The sequence below is a fragment of the Truncatella angustata genome (genome assembly GCF_020726525.1).
Source record: "Truncatella angustata strain MPI-SDFR-AT-0073 chromosome Unknown BKA67scaffold_2, whole genome shotgun sequence".
Lineage (NCBI taxonomy): Eukaryota > Fungi > Ascomycota > Sordariomycetes > Amphisphaeriales > Sporocadaceae > Truncatella > Truncatella angustata.
Window position 1 is genome coordinate 2741048 of NW_025763382.1, and position 24105 is coordinate 2765152.

Here is a 24105-nt window from a genome sequence, read left to right on the forward strand (position 1 = left end):
TATTCTCCACACTCTAGAGAATCTTGGCAAAGATTTCAGATGTGCATAGCTTGTGGTGGCTGTCATTTACACGAGCTATAGCGGTCTAAAACTCTCAAGTCGATATTACGGACCATGGAGAGAGGACGCCCAGACACTAAAAATTCATGACTATAAAACAGCTTTCTTCACGAACTCGCAACATACGACAGGGTGTTTTGGTACCTGGTGAAAGATAACGACTTTATCCTGATAAGAGAAAGTACGAAATGTAATAACAAAACAAATTGTTACTCGCGAATCAGCTCTACGGAGTGGGCCGTCATGTTTCCTCCTTCATTGCCAGTGCATTGAAGGAGGATCTAATACCGTGTAGGTTAGCTCTGGATAGATCGAATCTCGGGCAAAGAATGACATTAATGGGCTAGCGGGGGGTTTGTGTCTGTTTCCGCGACTGGCTTCGCTGTCTCCAACAACAAGATTCGCCCCAGCCACCCAGCCTCTGAATTTCAACAAAAAGCATCTTGACAAGACCTATGCGCGAAGAATTTCATCTGGATCCAGAAACCACCCATTTAGACACCACGAGCTGGCCTTTGACCGGAAATGAGGCACGCGACCTTATGCCCTGATAGGAAGGTGAGTGTGCGATAATCGTCGGCTCTCCGACGTCAGATCGTGCTAAACTACCCGGACCCATGCAGCTAGGAAGCATGCGGCAGATCCGGCATCATGGTTCCCCCTGCAAGGGAACATCGACCTATATAAGACCCGAGAGGCGCCGTCCCGACAACCGGCGATGCATTGTCCTCGGATTGACCATTTTCATCATGGTGGTGGGATTGTGGAAGAAGGCTCTTTGGCTCTTGCCAGTCATTGCCTCGCCAGTGCTTTCGGGCTCGTCTTGCAAGTTCGACCTCTATAAGCATCTGGGCAATTTGTCGCCTTACTTCGTACCGGACAACACTCCCGCTTCTTTGCAATCAGGGACACCGCCAGGATGCACCGTTGAAAAAGGCTTCCTCATCCACAGGCATGGCAGCCGCAACCCTCTGTCTGACGAGGTTGGCGCCATCCGAAACTTGTCGTATTACATTAATAACAATACGGCACTTTTCTCATCGCCACAGACCGAGCTTCCAGACGAGTATGCATTTCTCACCGGCGGCTGGAATAGCACATTTACGATCAATGATCTCTCCCCCACTGGCCGACAGCAGTTGTTCGATCATGGTGTTGCGATGAAGCTGAAATATCCAGACCTGTACACGGATGTTGTGCTCGCTGGTGATCAGGACCGTGTTGTCGAGTCGGCCGTATGGTTCATGGACGGCTACTATGGTCGCTCGGCCAATTCCACGGCAAAACTGAATCGTATTGCTGAGGGCGAGGTGACTGTTTCGTATATTACCCCCATGGATACGTGTGAAGGTTGGAAGTACAGCTTTGGCGGTGCGTTAGTCTCGAAATGGGGTGCCGTATACCTACCACCCATCACCAAGCGCATCAACCATGTGCTATCTGAAGCCTACCCTGGCGTCAATTTCACTACCGCACACGTCCATGGCATGCTATACGCGTGCGCGTACGGCACTGCAGTCTATGGCATTGACTCCTCTCCGTGGTGCCCGGTATTCCTTCCCGAGGAAATACTTAACCATGAATACGAGTACGATCTTCTGATGCGGGGAGCATTCGGTTATGGGCTTCCAAATGACATGGGTCCAGTTATTGGCAGCCTCCTCGTCTCAAACGTTACAACATTCTTTGAAGACAAATCTGGCCCGAATTTGTCGCTGAATTTTGGCCACGACACGACCATTGACCTTGGTCTAACCGCGCTGGGGCTTGCAGCGGACACCGAATATCCACCGGAGGGGCCCGTAAACGTAACACGCGCCTGGCGAACTGCGAACCAAGTGCCATTTGCGTCTCAAATGTTCTGGCGAAGCTTGTCATGTGGCGATGAGACGAGGATACAACTTCTTCTGAACGAAGCCAATTTTGACCTGAGCCCCACCGGGTGTCAGAGTGATGAGTACGGAACATGTAGTTTTGCGGACTTCATTACAGTCGAAACGGTTCAGGCGGCTTTGAACGTAACACATGGCGACGAGAGATGGGAGGCTGCATGCGCTTTGCAATCGTAGAGTTGATGTGTGTACAGAATAGAAAATGTAGACAAAGATCATTGTTTGTTGAAATGGACATATGAACTATAACAAACCAGAATTCGATTGTAAACTCACGAATGCCAGACTATCTCACAGATCGTATTCATACCCTCCCCCATGAACTCATTGCACCCAACAGTCGGTACTTCACTATAATTTGACACAAATTCTTGTAGCAGTAACGCACAACTCTTGCATCCAACAAGACCAAACCCCGTGTCCTTACAAGAGTACCTAGAATAAACGTAAGTGGTCAATACCTCAATGGTTGCGTCCAGATCAATGTGCCAAGAAGCAGCAACCTGGCGGCACCCAAGCCAATCGATCGGCGTCCAGGCCGCATATAGTAGGAGTACCCAGCTGCAACAACCGCACAGGAGAACCTGACGGCATACAATGCTGCTGAATGAGACTGAAGCTGCGCAGTCCAGAACGGGCTCTCAGCCGCGAACCATGCCCTAGCCGCAAGCAATACAACCAGGTAGACTTCTGGGAGGACAGATCCCAATCCTTTCCATGACTTGTATGCCCCAAAACCGCGGATGAACAAGCTAATGCTGAGCAGAGTATCGGCTGTCAATGCCAACGTTTCGGGAACTGGGATATACGGTCAATTGAAGCGAGATACATTACGGATGGGATAGCATACTATGGATCGCTGCGTGCGCTTGATTGTCTGCCAAGGTAGTATAGTCGTGTAGCGAATGGCCCAGGAAAGTGTACGTTAGCCCTGCTAGTGACACAAAACAAGATGCGGGGAGGATAATGAGGATGATTTGAATCCACGCCATGACTGCAGCAAATGCTTTCTGGTAGCGTATAAGGGTGCACAACTTTCAAGCTATATCATATTCATTCAAATAGTGTCTCTTCTAATATGTTATGAGGAAATGTGATGCCTGATAGGCAGCCAGAAAACAGAAATAAGAACTCTACCAAATGTGGAAACTGGGGCACTATGCTTACCAGGCAGACGCCCGAGATCCAAGTGCGCTAAGCAGTATCAGCTAGGTTCAGCAATACCATGCAAAAAAATATATATATATAAAACAGATGCTTATAAAAGGTTGCGGGATAGGCCTGTCAGCGCTATGTGCTATTGACTAGTCCACCAAGTAAGACGCCTGAGAAGGACTATAACAGGAGGACACCAAGGTAGAAAAGAAAAGAGATATCTAGCGCCGAGTGCTTGACATATACCTATGAAGCCATGCCATTGTACTGTACAACCTCTGGCTGACTGACCTGGCATCAGGTCACCGGCATCTGACAGAATGTTCACCATCACCGCATGATCCTGCAGAACTGCGGAGTGTAATGTCGTCTGTCCCGAAATGTTTTGAACGTCGAGGTCTGCATCCATGCCTATAAGATCTCGGGCCAGCTGCACATTGTTGCCCAGTGCGGCAGTGTGGACAGCGGTGCTGCCGAAAGTAGCTCGTTGATGAAGTCGCTTTGACTGACGCGGTCAGCCATGTGATTGGGAAAGTCCGGATATACTGTCTTGCCATTAAGAACCGGCCTCTTGAGTCCAGGCTGATTCAGAAACTTTGCGTCACTAAATTAACACTCCGGGGCGTCTTGGATCGTTAGCATTAATGGTGAAGCATACCCTGACTGGAGGTCTTACTATTTAGGCAGGCGACATGTGACACTTCTGGTTCTGATCATTTTAGTCATCGTTGCTGCATTGGCAAAAGTTGATGAGTTCGTAGCTCAATCATTTCTGTGACTCGAAGCAATGGCCGCCGAAGGAAGTTTTAAGTGGTTACACTGTAGCCAGAACTTGTCCAATATGTTGGTGTATTAGTCCTGAATTAAGGGAAGTGCGTTGAAATACGCAGAAGGAAGATGATGCACTAATTTTCAAGTCTTTCAAGCCATTCCGGAATCACCGGTCTTGGAAAATAGACCCATCAAAGTCATTAAGTGAGAGTATTGGTAATATTGATTTAGGATAATGTCATTGCTTGAATCGCTTGGGTCATTAAAAATGGCAATGCCTGGACTAAGCAAATATAGGCAGCATGGGTGCCTCGCTATGTAAAAACGCATTGTTTTCTCCTACATACATGTCAAAATTCAGCGTAGTCCAATTGGCAAAGTTAGACTAGTTTAATATAATATGGCAAATAGAATTTTGTATGTATGGAAATATGTCGGAACTATTGTCTCATTCAATGTAAACATTGAATGGGCGAAGATTCAAGTTATCTCACCTAGGAACTGATTGCATGTCGGGCTTTTGTTTGTACTGTTGTATCAGTTTTCATAAATTGATGAATCCTCGCTATCCAAGAAAATATTATCACTTGTCCTCATGGGCGTAGACGTTAAACTACTCAAGCAACGCCAAATCAGATATTTGAGTTAAGCATACGTCAGCCAATGGCTCAGGTAACGATGGCACGCGAGAGGCATAACCTGGGAAACAAACGCAGAAACACAGGAGGCAAAAGCAGCATGTGTTTCGCAGGTGATAGTTGGTATGCTGTCTCCTGCTGTTCACGATCTCATGAGAGAAATAAAACTGAATGCGAACATGGACAAACTTGATCACTTATGGCTGCGCGAGCCCATAATATCTCGAAGAATTTTCATGATATCGCCCATGCCCTAACATTCCTCTCACAGTGTCGCCAATATGAGGGCACATGTTTCGAAGTAACTGCCAACTTCTTCCTCGTCTGTGTCGTCTCTCATATCCTTAAATTCTTCGCCGGCCCAGGAGGTGCCTCCGATGCGGGAACATGGGGCTGGTGGGACTGACATCAAGACGTGGAATAATGACCTTGGGGGGCTTAAGTGGTAGTCTTTTGCCCTCGAAGATAACGTTGTAGTTGTTCGCATCATTTGCAGACATGGATTTGGCGCCGTGCTGCTTCTAGGGACGACCCTCGATCCAGGCCAGTACCAGTTCACTCTTTAACCAGTTTGACTGGATGTAATTCGAGAAGTAGTGCGGCTACAAGTTCAGCACCATGCAGATCCACCATCTAATTATGGCCTGCGTGATTATGAAAACGTGAGCGCAATGTACCTCTTGTGGTGACATATCCACAACAGCTACCTCTGTGGATGATGCTTGAAACGGCGACATGTCGTAAGAGTTGGTATACCGCCAATCCAGAGCTCGAAAAACTTTCGAAGAAGTGCTAGACTGTGGGCCGAGATTATAGTGCTCTGCCATAACTACAGGCGAATCCGTTGATGAGTTCAAGCCCCGTCCTCCCTTGTTCTGTACAGCTCGCTGCAAGTCCAAGACACCAATCAAGGTAACGGCGATAATGCAGTTACCATTGAAATCAGCCTGGCACAGCTCAACTACAGAACCAATACTTTTTCGTTCTGGAGAAGTAGTGCGCATCAATTGTGGCCAAGATCTCTCTCTCTATCTTCCTTCTTCAGTATCGTTCTTCCAGGATGCTTTGCTGGTCGTGCGACGAGCCATATATTCGTGATCGTGGAGATTAGGGCATACTTTAGATAGCCATGTAACAATGTACTGTAGCCCGGCGTAGTATTCCAGCATATGGTTGGAACATACTTCAGACGGCTGATGCGAATGAGTAGCTCATTTGTGTATCGGACGATGCGTTGACTTGCCATCTTGTTGGTGATGGGATGAATAATTATCTTTAAAGAGACAAATGGCAAATTAAGAGGAGGAATTATTTTGCACAGATCAGGAGCTATGATTGAAAATACTGTATGGGTACACTTGATAGAGACGCAAATTCAGTTGGCTGAACAAGTTGAATCGCTCTATAAAATAAAATTCCAAGTAGCAAAATCTAGTTCAAGACGCCGCTTTATGATGGATTAACACATATATTCGTGGTATACTATGTTAACCAAACATAGCATTAGTTTGCAGATATTATGGTTCAACGTAACCAAAGATTGTCTTGACTTACCGCCAATAAGACTTATTGGCATATCTCTCAGGCTTTTACAACCACCCATCAGGTCGCTCGTTTCGAGCATCGACGAGATCTACACTAGCTCTGACCTGGTGCACGTTTCTGGCAGGCCTGACACCCTTACTGCTTCCCCTAGAGGGGGGTATTTGTGCAGAGTTTTGTCTCACTCCCTCATCAAGACTCACCCTATTATGATGACTCAACTTGCTATCGAGCTGGGGCGGCCTTGTTAAAGACCGCCCAACAGACGGTCCAGTCACATCGCTCTGCGAGTCCTTCGACTTCAGCGTATACATGCTGGGAACCGCCTCCCTCCCCAGTGTCCTCATCCCTTGGAATGGCCCGGGTTGTATGTCGACAGGGCCCATTGGCTGGGCCCCATGTTGAGCCAGCAGCTGATCGTGTTGCCGAACGACACTAAGTCGCCGGGCCTCCTCCAACGCCTTTGCGATTGGCAGATTCGCTTGAGTACAGAGCTGCATGACCACATATGTTTGATCGCCCATATACTCATGGAACGGGCCCCAAAAGTCCAGCGTGAGGAAGACCCCCAGGTAGGTTTTCTCCAGGGCGATGTTGTGCTCGACGGCGTAATCTAGGATCCAGAAGATGTCCTCCGCAATTGTATCGACCTTCTTGTTTTGCGCAGGAACGCCCTTACTACACTCCTTCTTGAACGCGCTTGCGATTTGCTCCAGCAGACTGGGCAGGACAAGTACCTTGGCACCTCTAGCACTAATGGGAGATGTCGTCTTGCCCATTTTATTGAATTTTTGGTCTTCTGTCCACTTGATCTTGACGCTTCGCTTCGTACCGTTTCGCATCCTTACCTCGAAGCCGTTGGGTGATGAGCTCGTCTTGCCGTTGCTTGCTGCCATGATCCAAGGACGGATGACATCCTTTGATGAAGCAGGTACAATAATAGAGACAGCGCTAGCACCGCGGCCAGCGAATCCGTAGGAAACAAGGGCTGTCAGACCGCAAACCGCGTACTGGATACCAGGGTCCGACAGCATCTCGTCAACCTTATCAAAAAGTTCACCGAGCTCCCCAAGCATCAGTGCTGTTGTCGCAGCGCGCACGGGCACGACTGCTGTCGGCGGTATGTTGAAGGATGGGGCAAGTGCAGTAAAAGCTGCGGCTGGCGTCGAGACCATCTCGATTGGAGTATCGGTGACCACAAACTTAGGAGGCTTCTTGAACTTTGCGCGTATGTTGTTAGTGTGCCTATCATCGTATGAGGAAAGCTCGGTTGTTCGGCTTTGATGACCGAAACAAGGTCCGAGGCAAGGGGCGAGGCAAGCCATTAGTGATTCCATCATGTTTAAACTGACCGCGCCCTAAGACGTCTTCGTTTTCGATGATGCGTGTAGGTTTCTAGGCTTTACTGTGGGTATCCGTTTCTTCAAGTCCAGCTCTATTTGCCGTGCATATAAACGAGTGAAAAATATTAAAACAATGCAGTAAGAATATGTGACTTATGTCAAGGATGATATTGAGTTATATAGGCACTCGCAAAGGACATACAATACCTTTGTATTTTCGATATCGAAAGAAGGTCGACGTGCTTAGCACTGTCTCCCTTGTCCATTCAAAGATTCCAAACAAGGTGACCGAGGTTTCACCTGACAACGACAGCCAGGGCCCTCCTTGACTTGGATCGACGGCATTCCAAATGTTGGACAAAGGTTTTTGCCTTTATGGAAGGCTCGACTCAGTGGCCGACACAACCGGACTCCGAATGACGCAGTCCGAGTTGTTCCAAACATCGTTTCGGCGAAGACACATTGGTGGTGTGCTTGAAAACCAAGCTGAGCAAACACGCCTTGTTCATTACCCGAGCCTCTATATTCAGGCCGGGAGTTCCTCCAACGCCTATGATACACAGCCGAAGATCAACCATGCCCTCAAAATGCAAGTTTTGTCATGCCCAAATATGTCTTTCTACAACTCCTCAACATCCATGTGATCACCGTTCGCTTGGCCGTTGGCAGCGGAATCCTTCTTGGGCATGGTGGCCTCCTTGTCGATCATTTGTCTCGACACGCGCACAATGTTGTCCTCGATGAGCTGCTGGCCAACATCTTCCAAGTGCTTCTTCGGGTCGAGCTTGCCGACATAACGGGTCTTGAGCTGGTCCTTGGTCAGCTCATTCTCCTCCTTGACTCTCTTCTCGTAACCGTCGGCTAATGTGACAAGCTTCTGGAACTGTTCCTTGTTGTGTTCGTGCTCGTGTCTGAAGTCCTCCATTTGCAGGGCCTCAGTCCAGACGTGCTTGTGCAAGTTCATCAACATGTTCTCCTCGAGGGCGGTCTTTTTGTAGTCGATGCCGATGGAGTAGTAGTGTCGGTTGAGGCCGTGGATGAGGGCTTGAATGGAGGGCTTGTTCAAGTGTCCCAGGTTGGATGTACTTTGTCTGGGCTCCTGGCCCAGCATCAAAGACTGAGGGTTGATGAGGCGGAAAGCATCGATGACGACCTTGCCCTTGACGGACTGGATAGGATCGACGACGACGGCGACGGCGCGGGGTGTCAGCTGTTCGAAGGATTGTTGGGTGTTGATATCGACTGATGATAACCAACAGCCGAAACCAGGATGCGAGTGGTACCAGCCGACGACAGATTCAGGTCTGCGATGGACAGAAAAGATTGGTTAGCACAGTCCGGAATCGGGGCGATTGCTTTGTTGTAGGATCGAACAGGACGGCGTAAGGATGGGACAGGATGGGACAGGATAGGAGCCTTACCTTCCGGTCTGTGTTAACATATCCATCATCTTCTGCTGGAAGACTGGGTCCACGGCCTCGACACTCACGCCGGTGCCGCTCTGTGGCATGGCAAAGACATCGACGACCCGGACTGTGAAGTCATCGACGAATTCGCCCAGCATAAGACCCATGACCTCCATAGGCACACCTGCCCGGCCGTGTCGCAACATCTTTAGCAGAGCCAGGGAGGAGATGTAGACCGTCTCCGAGTTGTCGATGAGGCTGGAGTTGTCCTGTTGGCAGGAGTTGTCAGTCAGTATGCGCCGACAGTCCCGGCAGGTGGGCGGCAGAGACTCACAGATCCGGGCGCAGCTCCAAGGCCACCCATGCCGCCGGCGCCGGCCAGCATTCTGTTGAGGCGATCCATTTTGGTTGTTATATGCTGTTATTAGTGGTATGGGTGACTGGAGCCAAATGTGGTCAGGGTGGTATTTGTGGTGGTGTTGGTAGAAGGGATCGCCTCCTAAAGTCTGGGTCGGTTTGGTTTGGTTTGGTGTGGGTTGGGTTGGCTGGATGAGCTGGAGATGGTAACGGGATGTTTGGTGTTGACGCCGCCCCGGAGCTGCCTTGCGCCTTGTGCCTCCACGCCTTGTGCTTTGTGCTTTGTGCTTATACTAGACTAGGCTAGACTAGTCTTAGAGTTATTGCATACTACAGTATGTACATACATACATACATACATACATAGAAAGCTCCAGCACCGCACCCTGCAGTTGCCCGCTAACGTTGGACTAGACCAACCACCTTCGAAGCTTGGGCCACCCGCACTTGATGGCTTCAGAGCTTGGGATATTGTATCCAATTGCCGGTGGCTCAGCTGGACAAACCCTCCAAATCGAAGCTCTGCAGCCGTTTACAAATACGTTGTCTTAAAAATGCACAGCAGCCCTTATCCTCTCCGGTATCGTGAGTCATCTCTGTGTTTGTTCAAGCATCTCGTACTCCTCATGTCGCGTTATCAAGGCCCACCGAGACTGCGGCCTGGGCCGTGTTCAAGGTATTCGGCAAAATCGTTTGCTCACAGGTGAAGCCCCATGATCATGTCTCTGTATCTGCGCGCTCTCTGTTCTCTTAATCATACGTTCCGTTGCTATTCTGCATAGCACACCGAGTATATAAGCGTATGTCGCGATACCTGCTCCTAGACTGCATAGAGTCACTTTCGGGGCCCATACTTTACATACCATCAATGATCAAGGCCCTACCAAGTATGCTGGTCCAAGTCGTGACCCCATTGAAGGGTGGTTGTCGATTGGCGTTATGACTGTGTTCACGGATTGGTAGCCACCAGGTTCTAACGTAGCTATTGGTGGTCCTTTCTGAAGCGCCGTTCTCTTTCCTATTCGGCACATCTACTTGCAAACCTCCTGCCAGGTACAAAAGCCGACGAGCCAATGAAAAGCGTTCTTCGGATTTTGCACAAGGATCGAGAGCGTAATTTGTCTAATTTTAGTCCAGCGGGTCATGTCACTATCTATTCCTCGGCGTCGAGTTTCCGGACGGTTGTGCAACATTTACACACCATCTCGAATGTCGTTTGTCTATTGTGCTAACGCCAGCAACAATTTTCTAAATCATCATATTCTTTCTGTGTCATATTTGTTGGGGGGCAGGGGAAATTTTTCTTTTCTTTACTGAAGGATATCCCCAGGCGCCGCGTTTCACCCCGGCTCGTGTATACGCTCCCAGAGCCAAGACCCGCCTCCCCCGTTGCGCTACTTGAGCCTTTCCTAACACGCCCTTCATCAATCCTCACCTCACTCACATGTCTCTCCCAAATCGAGGGGCAACTCAGACAACGCCTCAACTGAGTTGCGAATTATGCCGTGATCGTAAGGTAAAATGTGATAAGCTGCAGCCTTGCACAAATTGTCTTACAACTGGCGTGGCATGTGTGCCGGTACACCGGCTCCGCCGCGCAAGAGGCCGCCATGCCCACCCTTCCAATAGCATCTTACCATCACCTGCTCCGTCGCTAGCATCGTCCCAAGCTCGAGCAGTTCTCGACGACCCAGATCTGGATGGGCGGATCCGCAGATTGGAAAACCTCGTGAAGTGTATGAGCTCCGCTCGCACTGGCCTTTCATCACCAAATTCTGCAGGCATGAATGGCGCTAGGAGGCAGGAGGGACCAGATGACTTTTGGGAGGATTTGGTGCAAGAAGTAAGGCTTTTCATTTATTTATTTTTCTATAATTCATGAACTTGGGGACCCTTGTCTAGCATTTTGAACCGCAGAGGATTAAGGTTGTTCATGGCCACCGTTCCCACAATAGTGTGCGCATAAACTTGCTATCAAGGCAAGAGAGGTTACTGACGATTTTCTCTAGGTAGAGCAGCTTCGCGATATCGTGAAACTAAAGCCTGGCGAAGCTGATGGCGAAATTGCACAATCTCCTGATCCAGCTCGGGCAAGTTCTGCCGTTCCGGATGGTGGACTTATGGTTCTTGGTCTGCCGAGTTATAATCCGTCTTTGGATTCCTGGCGGTCAAGTCCAAGCATGTTACCTTTGCACAAGGATAAAGTCTCAGCACGTCAGTTGTGTGAGATCTATCTTGATCAAGTTGATCCTATAATCAAAATATTGCATCGGCCGCTGCTTTCTAGTTGGATGATAGATGGGAACTCTTATCTACACTACTCAGACGAACACCCTTCCACTAATGCCTTGGGTGCTGCAGTATGTTTCGCCGCTGCCAACAGCATGACAGCAGGGCAGTCTCGCGCTATATTCGATATGGAAAAGGCTATCATTCTGGACGACTGTCGAAAGGCGTGCGAGTCTGCCATTCAAAAATCCGATCTTCTTACCACAAAAGACATCACCGTCCTCCAAGCTTTCGTCTTGTACCTTGTATGATTTATCCCAACTTATAATTAGTACGGATTGAATCTGATCTTACTGCATAGACCGCCAAGCAAACCGGGGAGCGCAATCGGACTGTGTGGACATTGATCGCAACAGCCGTCAGAGTTGCCAAGGCTTTACGCCTCCACTTGGATTTACCCATTGGCAACTCATCTTGCAGGACCTTTTTCGATCAACAGATGCAGAAACGCTTGTGGTTGACAATATGTGTGCTCGATCTTCAGACATCCTTGGCTCAAGCATCAAAGCCACTTATCGGCCTCGAGGAGGTTGCAGAGTGCTTGCCTTCAATCAAGCACATAAACGATTCTGACTTTGGACTCAGTACAGTAAAATCTGTGTCCGACAGGGAAACTCTCACAGACATTACATTTGCGCTTCTCAAGTTCCACCTCTCCGTGTTTGGACGACACATCGGGCAGGGAAGAACTTCAACTTCAACCAATGTCGGCCTTCAACTAGAGTGGGAAACAACGCAACAACGCTCTCAACACTTCGAAACCGAGATTCTTCAACTTGTTCGGTTTTGTGATCCGGAATCTTCGACGTATGCATGGTTCACTTGGCACAGCACTCAATTGTTTGTGACTGGTGGGCGACTTGCGGCACTACGTCCTTTACATCGAGCAAAAGTCTTGAATCATCAGACCCCGCCTCGCATGAAAGACGAGACAGAACTTCTCCAGCTAACACTCCAAGCACTGGAAAAGATGAAGATGATGCATACCGACCCACGTGCAGAAGGATTCCGCTGGATGGTCACGATTCAGTGGCATATCCTAGCTATCGCAATTGCTGAATGCTACGTGTGCCCTGACCAGACACTAGTGCGCCGGGCTTGGGCACTAATTGAGTTCTTGTACCAGAGACACGAGTCGCTTCTCACGCGAAATAGTGGCGGCCGTCTACAGGGTCCTCTGGGGAAACTCATGCGCCGAACGCGTGAAAAGCTGGCAAGTACCCTGGATGACGACCCTGCAGTGACCAGGACCAGGAACCACCAATGCATATCAGCTCAACCTCTAGGCAATGCATCACAAAGAAGCATCGTTGATAGATCCGGCTCCCAGCCGTGCCTGGACGCCGAGCTGAATATGCAGTCAAATGGAACATTTCGAAGAGCGCATCAGCTGATGTCTGTCCCAGAAACGTCAAACGGCGCAGAGCGAAGTTCAGGCATGGTCGATATGGACTTTGGACAGGATGAAATCGAATTGGACCAATCATGGCAACTCTGGGAAGAATTCATGCAAGACGTGTCGTTTGACGACCTCAACAGCCCTGATGAGCATCATTAAAAAATGACATGTCAATACGGAACCAAATGTTTGGCGGGTGGCACCATCTATAGTGCTCAGATCCGTATGCACGCTCTACGATCGAGAGTCGCAGCATTCGCTAAGCGCTGACCTTCCGAAAAGGGTAGCCATATCGTCCGGCTGGTTAGACCATATACCCCACTGGCGACGATTCCGCATGGACTCCCCACAAATACCACACCATGCAGGTGAAAATGCTGCGGTACTCTAAGCAAAGTAATAGATTGATAGGTTGCTATATTTTACCTGTTGACTAGTCCGCGATTGCATATCCTATTCGAGACCCATGTTCCAGTCAATACCCGGGCCAGCCTCCCTAGGCCATTTGAAGACAGTTGCTAGATGAACTGGCTATATATACTCGGCTAGTGTCAGTTGTGACACATCATAGCTGCGCTTCTTGGACAGGCAACCGTGCAGCCTCTAACGACATGATGCGCCGGATGTTGTTATCGCTAATACGCCTGGCATGGTTCTCACAAGCTTCAACTTGTGTGACCCGGCAGGCAGATTGGAAGATTGGTCAGGTCGTCGCAACATCGAGCGGACCTGTAACTGGCCATGATGCAGGAAACAGTACAGGAGTATCCGAATATCTGGGTATTCCGTATGCGCAGCCTCCAGTGGGTGAGTTGCGCTTTCAGCCGCCAGTCGCCTACAAGAACAACTCCACTATCAGTGGTGCCAGTTTCGGTGACGTGTGTATGGCGCTGGCTTCGTTTGCTGGCCTTCCAGTTCTCAAGAGGCGAGGAGTTCAGAAGCGGGAAGGGACACTTACACCTGACGCACTGGCCATTATACAAGGGTATTCTGCAGGGATTCCACCAATCAACGAGGACTGCCTGACTATAAATGTATGGACAAAGCCTCAGGTCGGTGAGGAAAAGAAAGCTGTATTGGTATGACACCAGCGTGGAGCCTTCATAGCTCAAGTTCTAATTAGAGACATCAGGTCTGGATTCATGGCGGCGGTTACACTAGTGGGAGTTCAGCTGTCCCGTTCTATAATGGCAAGAAGATCGCAGAAGAGCAGGACCTGGTCATTGTGTCTTTTAAGTAAGCTTGATTTGTTACTCTCTCCGAACTAAGCTGACATTTCTTGCTATCGAGCTATCGTCTCAACATATTTGGCTTTCCTGGTTCCGAAACTTACCCAGCCTACAATGTCGGTCTTCTGGATCAACGTCTCGCTATTGAATGGGTGAGAGACAATATTGCCAATTTTGGAGGTGACCCTGCGCGGATCACAATCGTTGGGCAATCAGCTGGCGGTGGTTCAGTTGGCTATCACAGCTATGCATTCACTGATGACCCAATCGTGTCTGGCTATGTTCTCGAAAGTGCTGTAACTCTAAATGCATCCAGTCCTGGGGGTGCGTTGGCATCTTGGGTAAATGCTGCCAAAGCTGTTGGTTGCGATACAGCGGAGAGCCCTGATCGATGCATGCAGCTCGAAGTCTCAGCCGAGGCCCTCCTGGATGCATCCGGTCAGTATCGCTTCGGCCCTACTATAGACGGTAGTGTTGTGTTCGCTGACTATACTACCCGAAAACCCAACCCAGGCGCTGTGCTAGTTGGTCATAATGACTTCGAGCCCGGACTCCAACGACCTCTTTCGCCGACGCTGCCGGATGCCTACTGGCAGCAAGCGGAGTTGTCCTTCACTTGTCCTGCCGCGGAGAGAGCTGCTTACTATGCACTCAATGGCAACCCGACATGGAGGTATCGCTGGTTTGGTGATTGGGGTAACCTGAGACTGGCCATCAACCCATCCAGTGGTGCTTGGCATGGCTCCGAAGTAAGTGACTTTCTGGTCTGGAGCATGAGATAACAATAATCACCAGTGCTTACATTACCAGATCATGCCATTATTTGATACAATACCGCAGACAGTCAGTGTCAGCACGCCTGAAGAGACGAGTGTAGCGGCGTACCTTCGCGGTGCCTGGGCGGCGTTTGCCAAGAACCCGATTGGTGGGCTTAGTGATTATGAAGGTGGTTGGCCGCAGTACAGCACGGATGGTGACTCATTGGTCAGACTGGCATACAACAATATCACCGGAACAAATTTGGCTCCAGGTAATTATTACGACAACGGTTGTCCAGAGTATCCGGTCGTTGGGGGTACGTAAGGTCATTGGGATAGGCAACATTTGTATTATTAATATTAACTTCATGACTGATAGCAATACAACTTAGGCCTTATTTTTATTGCTGGGGGGTATCAAGTATTGGTCTGCACTGGTGGGCTTACACTGAATGGCCAAGCTTTATCCCTTCCGGCACCCATTCGGAAGCAAATCTCCACAACGGATTTCTAATCCGGCTTATACGCCATTCTCCGCACCGATCGCACCATCCGTACAGCTGTATAGTCGAACCCGCACATTCCGCGACGAATACATTTATAGACGAGGTCCTGTTCCCTTGCATTCGGAGAAACTGCCACAAATGAAGAGCAGCACACCATGACTGGAAAGGAGAAGAAGCAACTCCACCTCGGCGCTTTCATGCGTCCGGTGTCCCTCCACACCGGCGCATGGCGGTACCCAGGATCATATCCGGACGCCAACTTCAACTTCGCACACATAGTCTCATTCGCGCAAAAGCTCGAAGCCGCCAAGTTCGACGCCTTCTTCATGGCGGACCACCTGGCGGTCCTGAACATGCCCGTGGAGGCCCTCAGGCGCAGCCACACCGTGACGTCCTTCGAGCCCTTCACCCTGCTCTCGGCCCTGGCGGCGCTGACGAGCCGGATCGGCCTGGTGGCCACGGCGTCCACGACCTACGACCAGCCGTACCACATCGCGCGGCGCTTCGCGAGCCTGGACCACATCTCGGGGGGCCGGGCGGGCTGGAACATCGTGACGACGGCCAACCCGGACGCGGCAGGGAACTTCGGCCTCGACGAGCACACGGAGCACGGCGAGCGCTACGCTCGGGCCCGCGAGTTCTACGACGTCGTCACGGGCCTCTGGGACAGCTTCGCCGACGACGCCTTCGTGCGCGACGTCGGCAGCGGCATCTACGTCGACGTGCCCGCCCGCATGCACGTCCTGGACCACAAGGGGCCCGGGCTCAAGGTCAGGGGCCCGCTGAACATCGCGAGGCCGCCCCAGGGCTGGCCCGTCATCGTGCAGGCGGGCCAGTCGGAGCCCGGCAGGCAGCTCGCGGCTGAGACGTCTGAGGTCGTGTTCTGCGCGCCGAGGGATCTGGAGGCCGGCAAGGCGTTTTACACGGATATCAGGGCGAGGGCGAAGGCGGCGGGGAGGGACCCGGATAGCATCAAGTTGCTGCCGGCCGCGTTTGTGATCATTGGGGACACGGTCGAGGATGCGCAGGAGAAGAGGTTGAAGTTGGACAGCTTAGTTAGTTACGAGAGCTCCATTGCGTCCTTGTCGACTCATCTAGGCACGGATGCTTCCAAGTTCGAGCCGGATGCTCCTCTTCCCGCGGACATACCCGAGACGAATGCGAGCAAGTCAGGCCGCGAAGCCGTGATCAAGTTGGCTGCAGACGAAGGGTTGACTGTACGGCAGCTGGCACAGAGATATGGCGGTTACTCCGGTCTTGCTTTTGTAGGTACTGCTGAGAGTGTTGCGGATGAGATGGAGAGATGGCTTGTAGAAGAGGGCTCGGATGGTTTCAACGTAGTATTTCCTTTCTTGCCCCAAGGACTAGATGACGTGGTGGAGCGACTGATACCCGAGCTACAGAGGAGAGGTATATTTAGGAGCGACTACGAAGGAGAGACACTCCGCGACCATCTTGGACTGAAACGTCCAGAGAACAAGTTCTTCACCAGCGCCTAGATTTAATAAGCATCAAGAAGAAAACATGAGCCTCCTCCTGATGTTTAGTGGTCATCTCTCTCTGACCATGGCTTAACAGCTTCCAACAACTTCAAGTGCACGTCGCCGTCACCACTGATACTCAATAGTTTCTGGAAAGTATCATCCCCAATGCGCTTCCAAAAGAGCAGATACCCAGCCCAGTAGAAATCAGCATAGGTGACTGTGTTCCCTTCGAAGAATGGGCCCTCTGAGTTCTCCCTCAGCAACCGTGTAATCTCCTTGACAGGCTCGGTGGCATATTCCCAGGCTTTGTCTCCGCGTTCATCCTCGGTGATCTCACTGAGCGGCTTTCCAATGATTTTTGCACGAGTCTCGTACCAGAACTCAGCACTGCGAGGGTTCAGAAGGCGCTCGGGTACGAGCGGAAAGAAGATTCCTCTGACGCCTTTACCGAACTGGAAGGACGCCGAGATCTGATCCACAACTTTCTTGACGTAAGGCGAGTCAAGATGGATACTTGGTGTTGGATACTTCTCTTCGATGTATTCGGCGATCTTCAGAGAATCCATGATGTATGTTCCATCCGTGGTTCGCACCGTTGGTATGGTGTAAATACCCACGTCATCCGCAAGGGGAATGCTATGCAGGTAAGCATACCGGTGTGTAGACCTCACGGATTTGGATATCAGAAACTATGCTTACTGGTCTTGAAACTTGGGCTTGATGTCTGGATACTCGACCTTTCTTGCATTAGTCACACCAGATTGCTTGAGGATAGATCAGAGATATCCACAAACCCATTCCGTCTTGTAATCCAAGCCCTTGAAGTTCAAGAGTAGGCGAGCTGAACCCGTTAGTAATCAAAAACAATGGTTGATACTGGAAAGCTCACTCTTCCAAGGGTTCAGTGACCAGCATTTGCAAGGAGCCTGGCTTGGCAAATCGTAGAGAATAATGGGCTCGGCCGACATGTTGTATGAACTGCAGATTGCACTTTTGCGAACGGTTGACTCGATAGAATGTCAGATGTGGTGAAGAGAGCAGTGATTGTGATGTTGCGTGTCGCACTCGCACTGCTTTATAATACACTGCTCTTGCTTACCCCAACAGTGATTGAAGGGCGCGCGGGTGGGACTTGTTTGGGCCGAGTGCGGGTGGGTTGTCATTAGCTCAGTAAGTAAACTTAGGATTGACAAGACTTTGCTTTGCACCGAAACCCATAAAGGGCCTCCAGAAGCTCAATATGCCCGTCAACCTTGAAAAGCAATGGGGATTGAGCATTGTTCCTCTAGGGAAAACGACGACGATCAGTTCTGCAGCACAACTACATGCTGATTGCTACGAAGTCCGGTTTTCACGGGCGCCTCATCAGCCACAAAACCTCTGCAAGCTGGGTGGCCCTGAGGGAACTTGGCCGGACCACGATCAGCTCTGACATCTCAGAAACATAACGCGCACGTGCGAGCGGACTACGTAGCACAAATTCCACGGCTACCATGGAGTTTCTGGTTCTGGTTCTGTTTCTTCTTCCGCCCACGCAGATGCTACTAGGCTGGAATATACAACATTACCCACATATAGGAGTCGGTTAGTAATTATAAATCGGCGAGGAACGATATGGTATGTACAGTACATATTCTGGTACCTGTGCATGGGGGCCAGAAGAGGGGCTTATCGAGGCTTATCTATTGGCAGGGTGTGTCCGCCAATAGACTGGCGAACAAGGCACAGACCTGTAGCTGGCCAGGGTAGGGGGCAGGGCCAACCAGAGGCAATGCATAAGCCGCCAAGTGGGCCATACTTTTCTTATTAGTGGTGTCTGCCCTGTCTGTCGTCTGTCTACTGTCTAAAGGTCTCGCCAAAGCTCCAGCTGCAGACCAAAGAGTGGACTTGCTTGCGCGAGCTGCTTCTTCTTCCTCATACTTTCTCTACACACATGTCACTTTAGTTAGTTAGTATCTGCGCGTAGCGTGTGACGCTCACCAATCTACCACCCACCCTGTTCACCCATTCACCCGTTCACCCATCCCTTCTCTTCTGTCGCCGACACAGGTTGGAATTCCCACCTTGAACTTGCCACTGTCCACAGTTCAAATACTGCGTGCGTCTGAGGATATACCCAATACCCAGACAGCATGGCGCACGCCGCCCCCGTTGACATCGCCAATGGCAATGGCATTGCGCTCGGTGCACCTTCCAGCAAAAAGGTCGCCTACTTCTACGACTCGGACATCGGCAACTTTGCCTATGTTGCTGGCCATCCAATGAAGCCGCACAGAATACGACTGGCTCACAGCTTGATCATGAACTACGGCGTTTACAAGAAGATGGAAATCTACCGAGCCAAGCCCGCCACCAGACTGGAGATGACCCAGTTCCATACCGACGAATACATCGACTTCCTGCAGAAGGTGTCCCCAGAGAACATGGAGAGCTACCAGCGCGAGCAGACAAAGTTCAACGTGGGAGACGATTGTCCTGTTTTCGACGGTCTCTTCGAGTTCTGCGGCATCAGCGCTGGTGGGAGCATGGAAGGTGCTGCACGCCTGAACCGACAGAAATGTGACATCGCCGTCAACTGGGCAGGTGGACTTCATCACGCCAAGAAGAGCGAAGCTAGCGGCTTCTGCTACGTCAATGGTATTTGTTCCTGCTACTCTTTCCTGCTCTCCAAGACAGTTCTGTCCTCCTAACACTCTCCCCCTCCCTTTTCTAGATATTGTCCTGGGCATCCTCGAGCTCCTGCGCTTCAACAAGCGCGTACTCTACATCGATATCGACGTTCACCACGGAGACGGTGTGGAGGAGGCTTTCTATACCACCGACCGCGTTATGACTGTTTCCTTCCACAAGTACGGTGAATACTTCCCCGGCACTGGCGAGCTCAGGGACATCGGCATCGGCCAAGGCAAATACTACGCCGTCAACTTTCCACTTCGCGACGGCATCGACGACTCCTCTTACAAGTCCATCTTCGAGCCTGTCATTTCCAGCGTCATGGAGTTCTACCAGCCCGATGCCGTCGTATTACAATGCGGCGGCGACAGTCTGTCCGGAGATCGTTTGGGTTGCTTCAATCTGAGTATGGAGGGCCATGCCAACTGCGTCAAATTCGTCAAGAGTTTTAACCTCCCCACACTCGTCTTGGGTGGCGGTGGCTATACTATGCGTAACGTCGCTCGTACTTGGGCCTTTGAGACGGGCCTGCTAGTCGATGCGAACATGAACAAGACGCTGCCCTTCAATGAATACTACGAGGTGAGACACATGCGCTGGCGCCACGCCAGTATCCTGTCTGCGGCCAAACACTAACGTGCGATCAGTACTATGGACCCGACTACGAGCTTGCTGTTCGCGCCTCTAACATGGAGAATGCGAACAGTCCCGAGTACTTGGAGAAGATCAAGAACCAACTGGTGGATAACCTACGACGTACGGCTCACGTGCCCTCTGTTCAAATGCAGGATATCCCGCCGGATTTCCCCCACACCATGACGGAGGAGGAGGAAGCCGAGCTCGACGATCTCGATGAAGACGACAACAAGGATATGCGAGTCACGCAGAGGCAATGGGAAAAGCGAAGAGAGCCCGACAACGAGTTTGAGGAGAGTGACAACGAGGAGCTTGAGAGGGCCAACGGCATCCAACCTCAAAATGGCGCCAGTCGCAAACGCCAGTTGATGGACTACCAAAAGTCCGATGCAGGCGACGAGAGCGGTGCCCCGACGCCCACCAGCGGCAACAACACAGAGACCGTTTTAAAATCCAAGGAGGTCGATGAGGTAATGGAGGATGCTCAACCTGAAAAGGAACCTGAGCCTGAGGGTATTGCTGAACAGGAAGAGCAACTCAAGAAAGCCCAGCGAGCTTCAAGCAAGGTCGACCAAGACGGCGACATTGACATGGATAGCGCGGATGCTGAAAAGGCCCCCGAGAGTGCTGACGTGAAGTCGGAGGATGGCAGCTCCTCTAAGCCAGGCAGTAGGGCACCAAGTGCAAAGCCAGCAGAGACGACCGTGACGGCAGAGACGACCGCGACGGCAGAGACGACTGATGTGCCCAAGCCTGATAACGATGCTGCCGACGCCATCCCTGGCGACAAGCCAGCCCAGGATTCGGCGACGACATCGACCGAGAAGGCATCAGAAGCAAGTGGAGACGCTATGGAAGTGGATGAGACGAAGAATGAGACGGATGCTGCAAAAGAGGGTGACGCTGCTGAACCTGCTTCAGCGGCTCCGGCTGAGGCTTCAACAGAGGGAAAGAATGACGACAGTGCTGCTGCAGAGTAGCTTTCGGCGATAGACCCCCCCCTTTTGATCCTTTCCCTATATACCCCCAGACCTCTCCCGGATCAGTTATGTTGACTGGCCAATGTCCAGACTCACATACCAGCTATTATAGGTTCCGCCCGTGTATTCTAAGCGAGGGAACGATTACAGGATTGGCGTTCAGGATCTAGCGCAAAGGCCGCGCCGCATGTATCATTCTGCACGATTATTGAACTTTCCTTGCTTGTATCAGAGCACTATGAAATGAAAGCTATTGCTTCGGAAGTCTCGGGTCGTGCACCGTGGCATGGCCCAGAAAGCAAGTGAACACCATGTTCATGAAGCACTCTGATGTTCGCAAGTTCCCGGGCTGTGTATATGGCAACAAATGTGCTGGTTTCGAGACATCATAACCACTTGATATCCACTCAAACTGTGTTTAGGCACGCAAGATGTGTGCATCGCCCCACCTCGTAAACATCAATCGACATCCGTTCCTCGGCCGGGTCCGTGTCCAGGCTCAGGATGAAGGCGTTGCATCGGTAGAGCGCTTCCAGGGCCTCGCTGGAGATATGCTGGTCGAGGAGGAAGATGCTGGGGGTGTTCTGAAGTCTGCAGCGCGTGCGGGATGCGTGCGGGGCCAGAGGAGGATGCAGAGGGAGGTCGGGAGGAGGTGGGCGTAACTTTTGTTGACAAGGCTTGATGCTTGGTGTGTCTCGTGGTCCATATTTCATTCTTCAGAAAGTTACATGTCATCGGATTGGAAGAGTGCCCTGGATATGCTGTTCCGGCCGCTAAGTAGGGAAATATTCTTTGAACCCCAGTAGTCTGATGTGCGTGGGCATATCACAGATTCATATCGTCTGACAAGCTGCAAGGAAGAAGTAGTGCATGTCCTGCAAGATGTACCTATTTTTTTTTTCTTTCCAATTCCTTCAACCACTCGGCATGGCGCCTTTCAACATGCCTCCTCCCAAAGTGTTCCTCACTGAATAGCTTGGCGCATTCTGGTGCCTTGCATTTCCATTTGCGCTCATCTTCTTGCTCGACGTACTTGCACAACTTGGCGTCGATGGAACGGTGTAGCGGCATAAGTTGGAGATTATCCAAACAATGAGCCGGGCAAGCAAGACTCAGACGCAATCATATTTATATAGATCTGGAATCTGAAATATGTTGCTTGACTTTTGACACTGAACCAAACCAAACCAAACCCCCCCGGGTTGGTGCATAATGCCAATGCTCATAGCTAAGCTATAGCTTTACCTATTCTATGTGGCGCAATCAAGTCCACTCCTCATTTGCTCTGTGCAGCGGCAGAGTCGTCGTGAAAGGCGGCAGCTGGCAGGTGGTGGGGGACAGGTGGTGGCGTTGTCGAATGCATAGTTCGACGTTGCTCCTGCCAAGATTTCCATTTCTCAATCATACGGGGATCCGTGCATGCATAACCCGATGTCTTATCTTGTCTTATCTCTATCCTGTCTCATCCGCACGCGAACGCGCACTGGCACCGGTGACTGGCTCTGGCTCTTATGATAAAAAAATAAATAAAAAAGGACCCACACCCGCCGCAAAACTAGCGTCGCAAGGTCTTGGCATAATAGGGCTTCCCACAGAAACCAAACCAAATTTCTCTGCTTGGTTTACCCGACTGTTTGTGATCGATTTCCGATATCCATCACGACCAACTTTCTGCGACCAACGCCAAACGACACCACCCTCCCGTCACTCGTCGCATACTAATCAGCAGCAATGGCCAAGCTTTCGTAAGTTTTTTTTTAATCCACCTACGATCCCGACTTCTCGATTTGCGACCTTGCTCTGCCCGGCTCCTGCGACTTTTGGATGTTTTGAAAGGCGGGAGAAGCGGAAAGGGACAGAAGACGACCGCCGCGTGTGCTTGGGATAGATCCGTGCAAGACAGCCACCACTTGAGAAGAGGAGGAGAAGAGGGAGCCACACATCTGCGACCCGCGTCCTCGACATGGACACACGGCCAACCTGAAGGGCGAGGATACCGCGAGATCGACATGGGAACCATCCAGAAAAGACGCCAGGATATCCGGGCAGAGCATAGCAAATCTCGAAGTTCGAATCACGTTATGGTACGAGCTCCAGCTAACATTTCTCCGTTAGACGTGGTGCCCCTGGTGGCAAGCGTGAGTCTTCCAACATATTCTACCAGTAAAGTCGTTGGACGCCCACTAACATTTGCTTGCGTACAGTCAAGATGACCCTCGGTCTCCCTGTGTATGTTGCAATCCCTTGCGAAGAAGTCCGAGATCGCGTCGAGCCTTGATTGGTCGATCTCTGCGACCATGGGGAATGCCTTGCTAACGCACATCGCAGCGGTGCTATCATGAACTGCGCCGACAACTCCGGTGCCCGTAACCGTGAGTGATTCGTCCTTCTTGGTCCAGCCTGATCCGCATCTTACCATCTATCTAGTTTACATCATCAGTGTCAAGGGTATTGGTGCCCGCCTGAACAGACTGCCCGCTGGTGGTGTTGGTGACATGGTCATGGCCACCGTCAAGAAGGGAAAGCCCGAGCTCCGCAAGAAGGTCCACCCCGCCGTTATCGTCAGACAGTCCAAGCCCTGGAAGCGCACTGACGGTGTCTTCCTCTACTTCGAGGACAACGCCGGTGTCATTGTCAACCCCAAGGGTGAGATGAAGGGATCCGCCATCACTGGTCCCGTCGGCAAGGAGGCTGCTGAGCTGTGGCCCGTAAGTTCCTTTCCCCCCTTGGCGTCAATATGTCCCCGTCTACTGACACCTTTCTCCAGCGTATTGCCAGCAACTCCGGTGTCGTCATGTAAATTGGTGATATACGAAGGGAAGAAGGTCTTTTGCGAGCGATGCTAGGAAAAGTCGAGGACACCATCCATCCTCGTCTTCGACCATGACGAGGATTCACGATTATGGGCGACATCGATCACTCAGCCGGCTATGTTTTCCTCGAATATTCAGGTGAAGTGAACGGGGAAAAGGACAAAAAGGCCGCTG

At 50.9% G+C, this 24105-nt stretch overlaps 11 protein-coding genes across 11 annotated transcripts; 6 read left to right on the forward strand and 5 right to left on the reverse strand.

Moving 5' to 3' along the window:
• Positions 1-356: 356 nt before the first annotated feature.
• BKA67DRAFT_553974 (histidine phosphatase superfamily) lies at positions 357-2205 on the forward strand. The gene has a single exon (XM_046101953.1). The coding sequence runs from the start codon at positions 678-680 to the stop codon at positions 2127-2129; it is 1452 nt and encodes a 483-aa protein (XP_045961247.1). The 5' UTR covers positions 357-677; the 3' UTR covers positions 2130-2205.
• Positions 2206-3084, reverse strand: BKA67DRAFT_553976 (uncharacterized protein). Its single transcript, XM_046101954.1, has 2 exons — positions 2803-3084; positions 2206-2750 (listed from the first exon to the last, which is right to left on the reverse strand). The coding sequence occupies exons 1-2, from the start codon at positions 2942-2944 to the stop codon at positions 2407-2409; spliced, it is 486 nt and encodes a 161-aa protein (XP_045961248.1). The 5' UTR covers positions 2945-3084; the 3' UTR covers positions 2206-2406.
• Positions 3085-5915: 2831 nt separating this feature from the next.
• Positions 5916-7575, reverse strand: BKA67DRAFT_177483 (uncharacterized protein). The gene has a single exon (XM_046095261.1). It carries the CDS (start codon positions 7396-7398, stop codon positions 6106-6108), a length of 1293 nt encoding a protein of 430 aa, XP_045961249.1. The 5' UTR covers positions 7399-7575; the 3' UTR covers positions 5916-6105.
• BKA67DRAFT_672797 (proteasome regulatory particle subunit) lies at positions 7576-9210 on the reverse strand (the record flags this gene model as incomplete). Its single annotated transcript, XM_046108719.1, has 3 exons — positions 7576-8705; positions 8823-9076; positions 9142-9210. The coding sequence occupies 3 exons, from the start codon at positions 9208-9210 to the stop codon at positions 8021-8023; spliced, it is 1008 nt and encodes a 335-aa protein (XP_045961250.1). The 3' UTR covers positions 7576-8020.
• Positions 9211-10608: 1398 nt separating this feature from the next.
• Positions 10609-13011, forward strand: BKA67DRAFT_513642 (fungal-specific transcription factor domain-containing protein; the record flags this gene model as incomplete). The annotated part of the gene is made up of 3 exons (XM_046097587.1): positions 10609-11007; positions 11174-11698; positions 11755-13011. 3 exons carry the CDS (start codon positions 10609-10611, stop codon positions 13009-13011), a joined length of 2181 nt encoding a protein of 726 aa, XP_045961251.1.
• A 226-nt stretch (positions 13012-13237) lies between these two features.
• On the forward strand, positions 13238-15332 carry BKA67DRAFT_177617 (carboxylesterase). Its single transcript, XM_046095264.1, has 4 exons — positions 13238-13931; positions 13985-14088; positions 14143-14830; positions 14892-15332. The coding sequence occupies exons 1-4, from the start codon at positions 13464-13466 to the stop codon at positions 15162-15164; spliced, it is 1533 nt and encodes a 510-aa protein (XP_045961252.1). The 5' UTR covers positions 13238-13463; the 3' UTR covers positions 15165-15332.
• A 168-nt stretch (positions 15333-15500) lies between these two features.
• Positions 15501-16844, forward strand: BKA67DRAFT_513514 (FMN-dependent oxidoreductase; the record flags this gene model as incomplete). Its single annotated transcript, XM_046097574.1, has 1 exon — positions 15501-16844. The coding sequence occupies one exon, from the start codon at positions 15501-15503 to the stop codon at positions 16842-16844; it is 1344 nt and encodes a 447-aa protein (XP_045961253.1).
• A 44-nt stretch (positions 16845-16888) lies between these two features.
• Positions 16889-17797, reverse strand: BKA67DRAFT_655316 (putative glutathione S-transferase; the record flags this gene model as incomplete). Its single annotated transcript, XM_046106731.1, has 4 exons — positions 16889-17465; positions 17529-17566; positions 17624-17670; positions 17719-17797. The coding sequence occupies 4 exons, from the start codon at positions 17795-17797 to the stop codon at positions 16889-16891; spliced, it is 741 nt and encodes a 246-aa protein (XP_045961254.1).
• Positions 17798-18649: 852 nt separating this feature from the next.
• BKA67DRAFT_177582 (uncharacterized protein) lies at positions 18650-21322 on the forward strand. The gene is made up of 3 exons (XM_046095262.1): positions 18650-19466; positions 19543-20084; positions 20150-21322. Exons 1-3 carry the CDS (start codon positions 18962-18964, stop codon positions 21116-21118), a joined length of 2016 nt encoding a protein of 671 aa, XP_045961255.1. The 5' UTR covers positions 18650-18961; the 3' UTR covers positions 21119-21322.
• Positions 21323-21919: 597 nt separating this feature from the next.
• On the reverse strand, positions 21920-22280 carry BKA67DRAFT_177584 (uncharacterized protein). The gene has a single exon (XM_046095263.1). It carries the CDS (start codon positions 22187-22189, stop codon positions 22007-22009), a length of 183 nt encoding a protein of 60 aa, XP_045961256.1. The 5' UTR covers positions 22190-22280; the 3' UTR covers positions 21920-22006.
• A 569-nt stretch (positions 22281-22849) lies between these two features.
• On the forward strand, positions 22850-23918 carry BKA67DRAFT_590741 (60S ribosomal protein L23-like protein; the record flags this gene model as incomplete). Its single annotated transcript, XM_046104620.1, has 6 exons — positions 22850-22863; positions 23234-23256; positions 23323-23347; positions 23447-23490; positions 23546-23826; positions 23886-23918. The coding sequence occupies 6 exons, from the start codon at positions 22850-22852 to the stop codon at positions 23916-23918; spliced, it is 420 nt and encodes a 139-aa protein (XP_045961257.1).
• Positions 23919-24105: the final 187 nt, after the last annotated feature.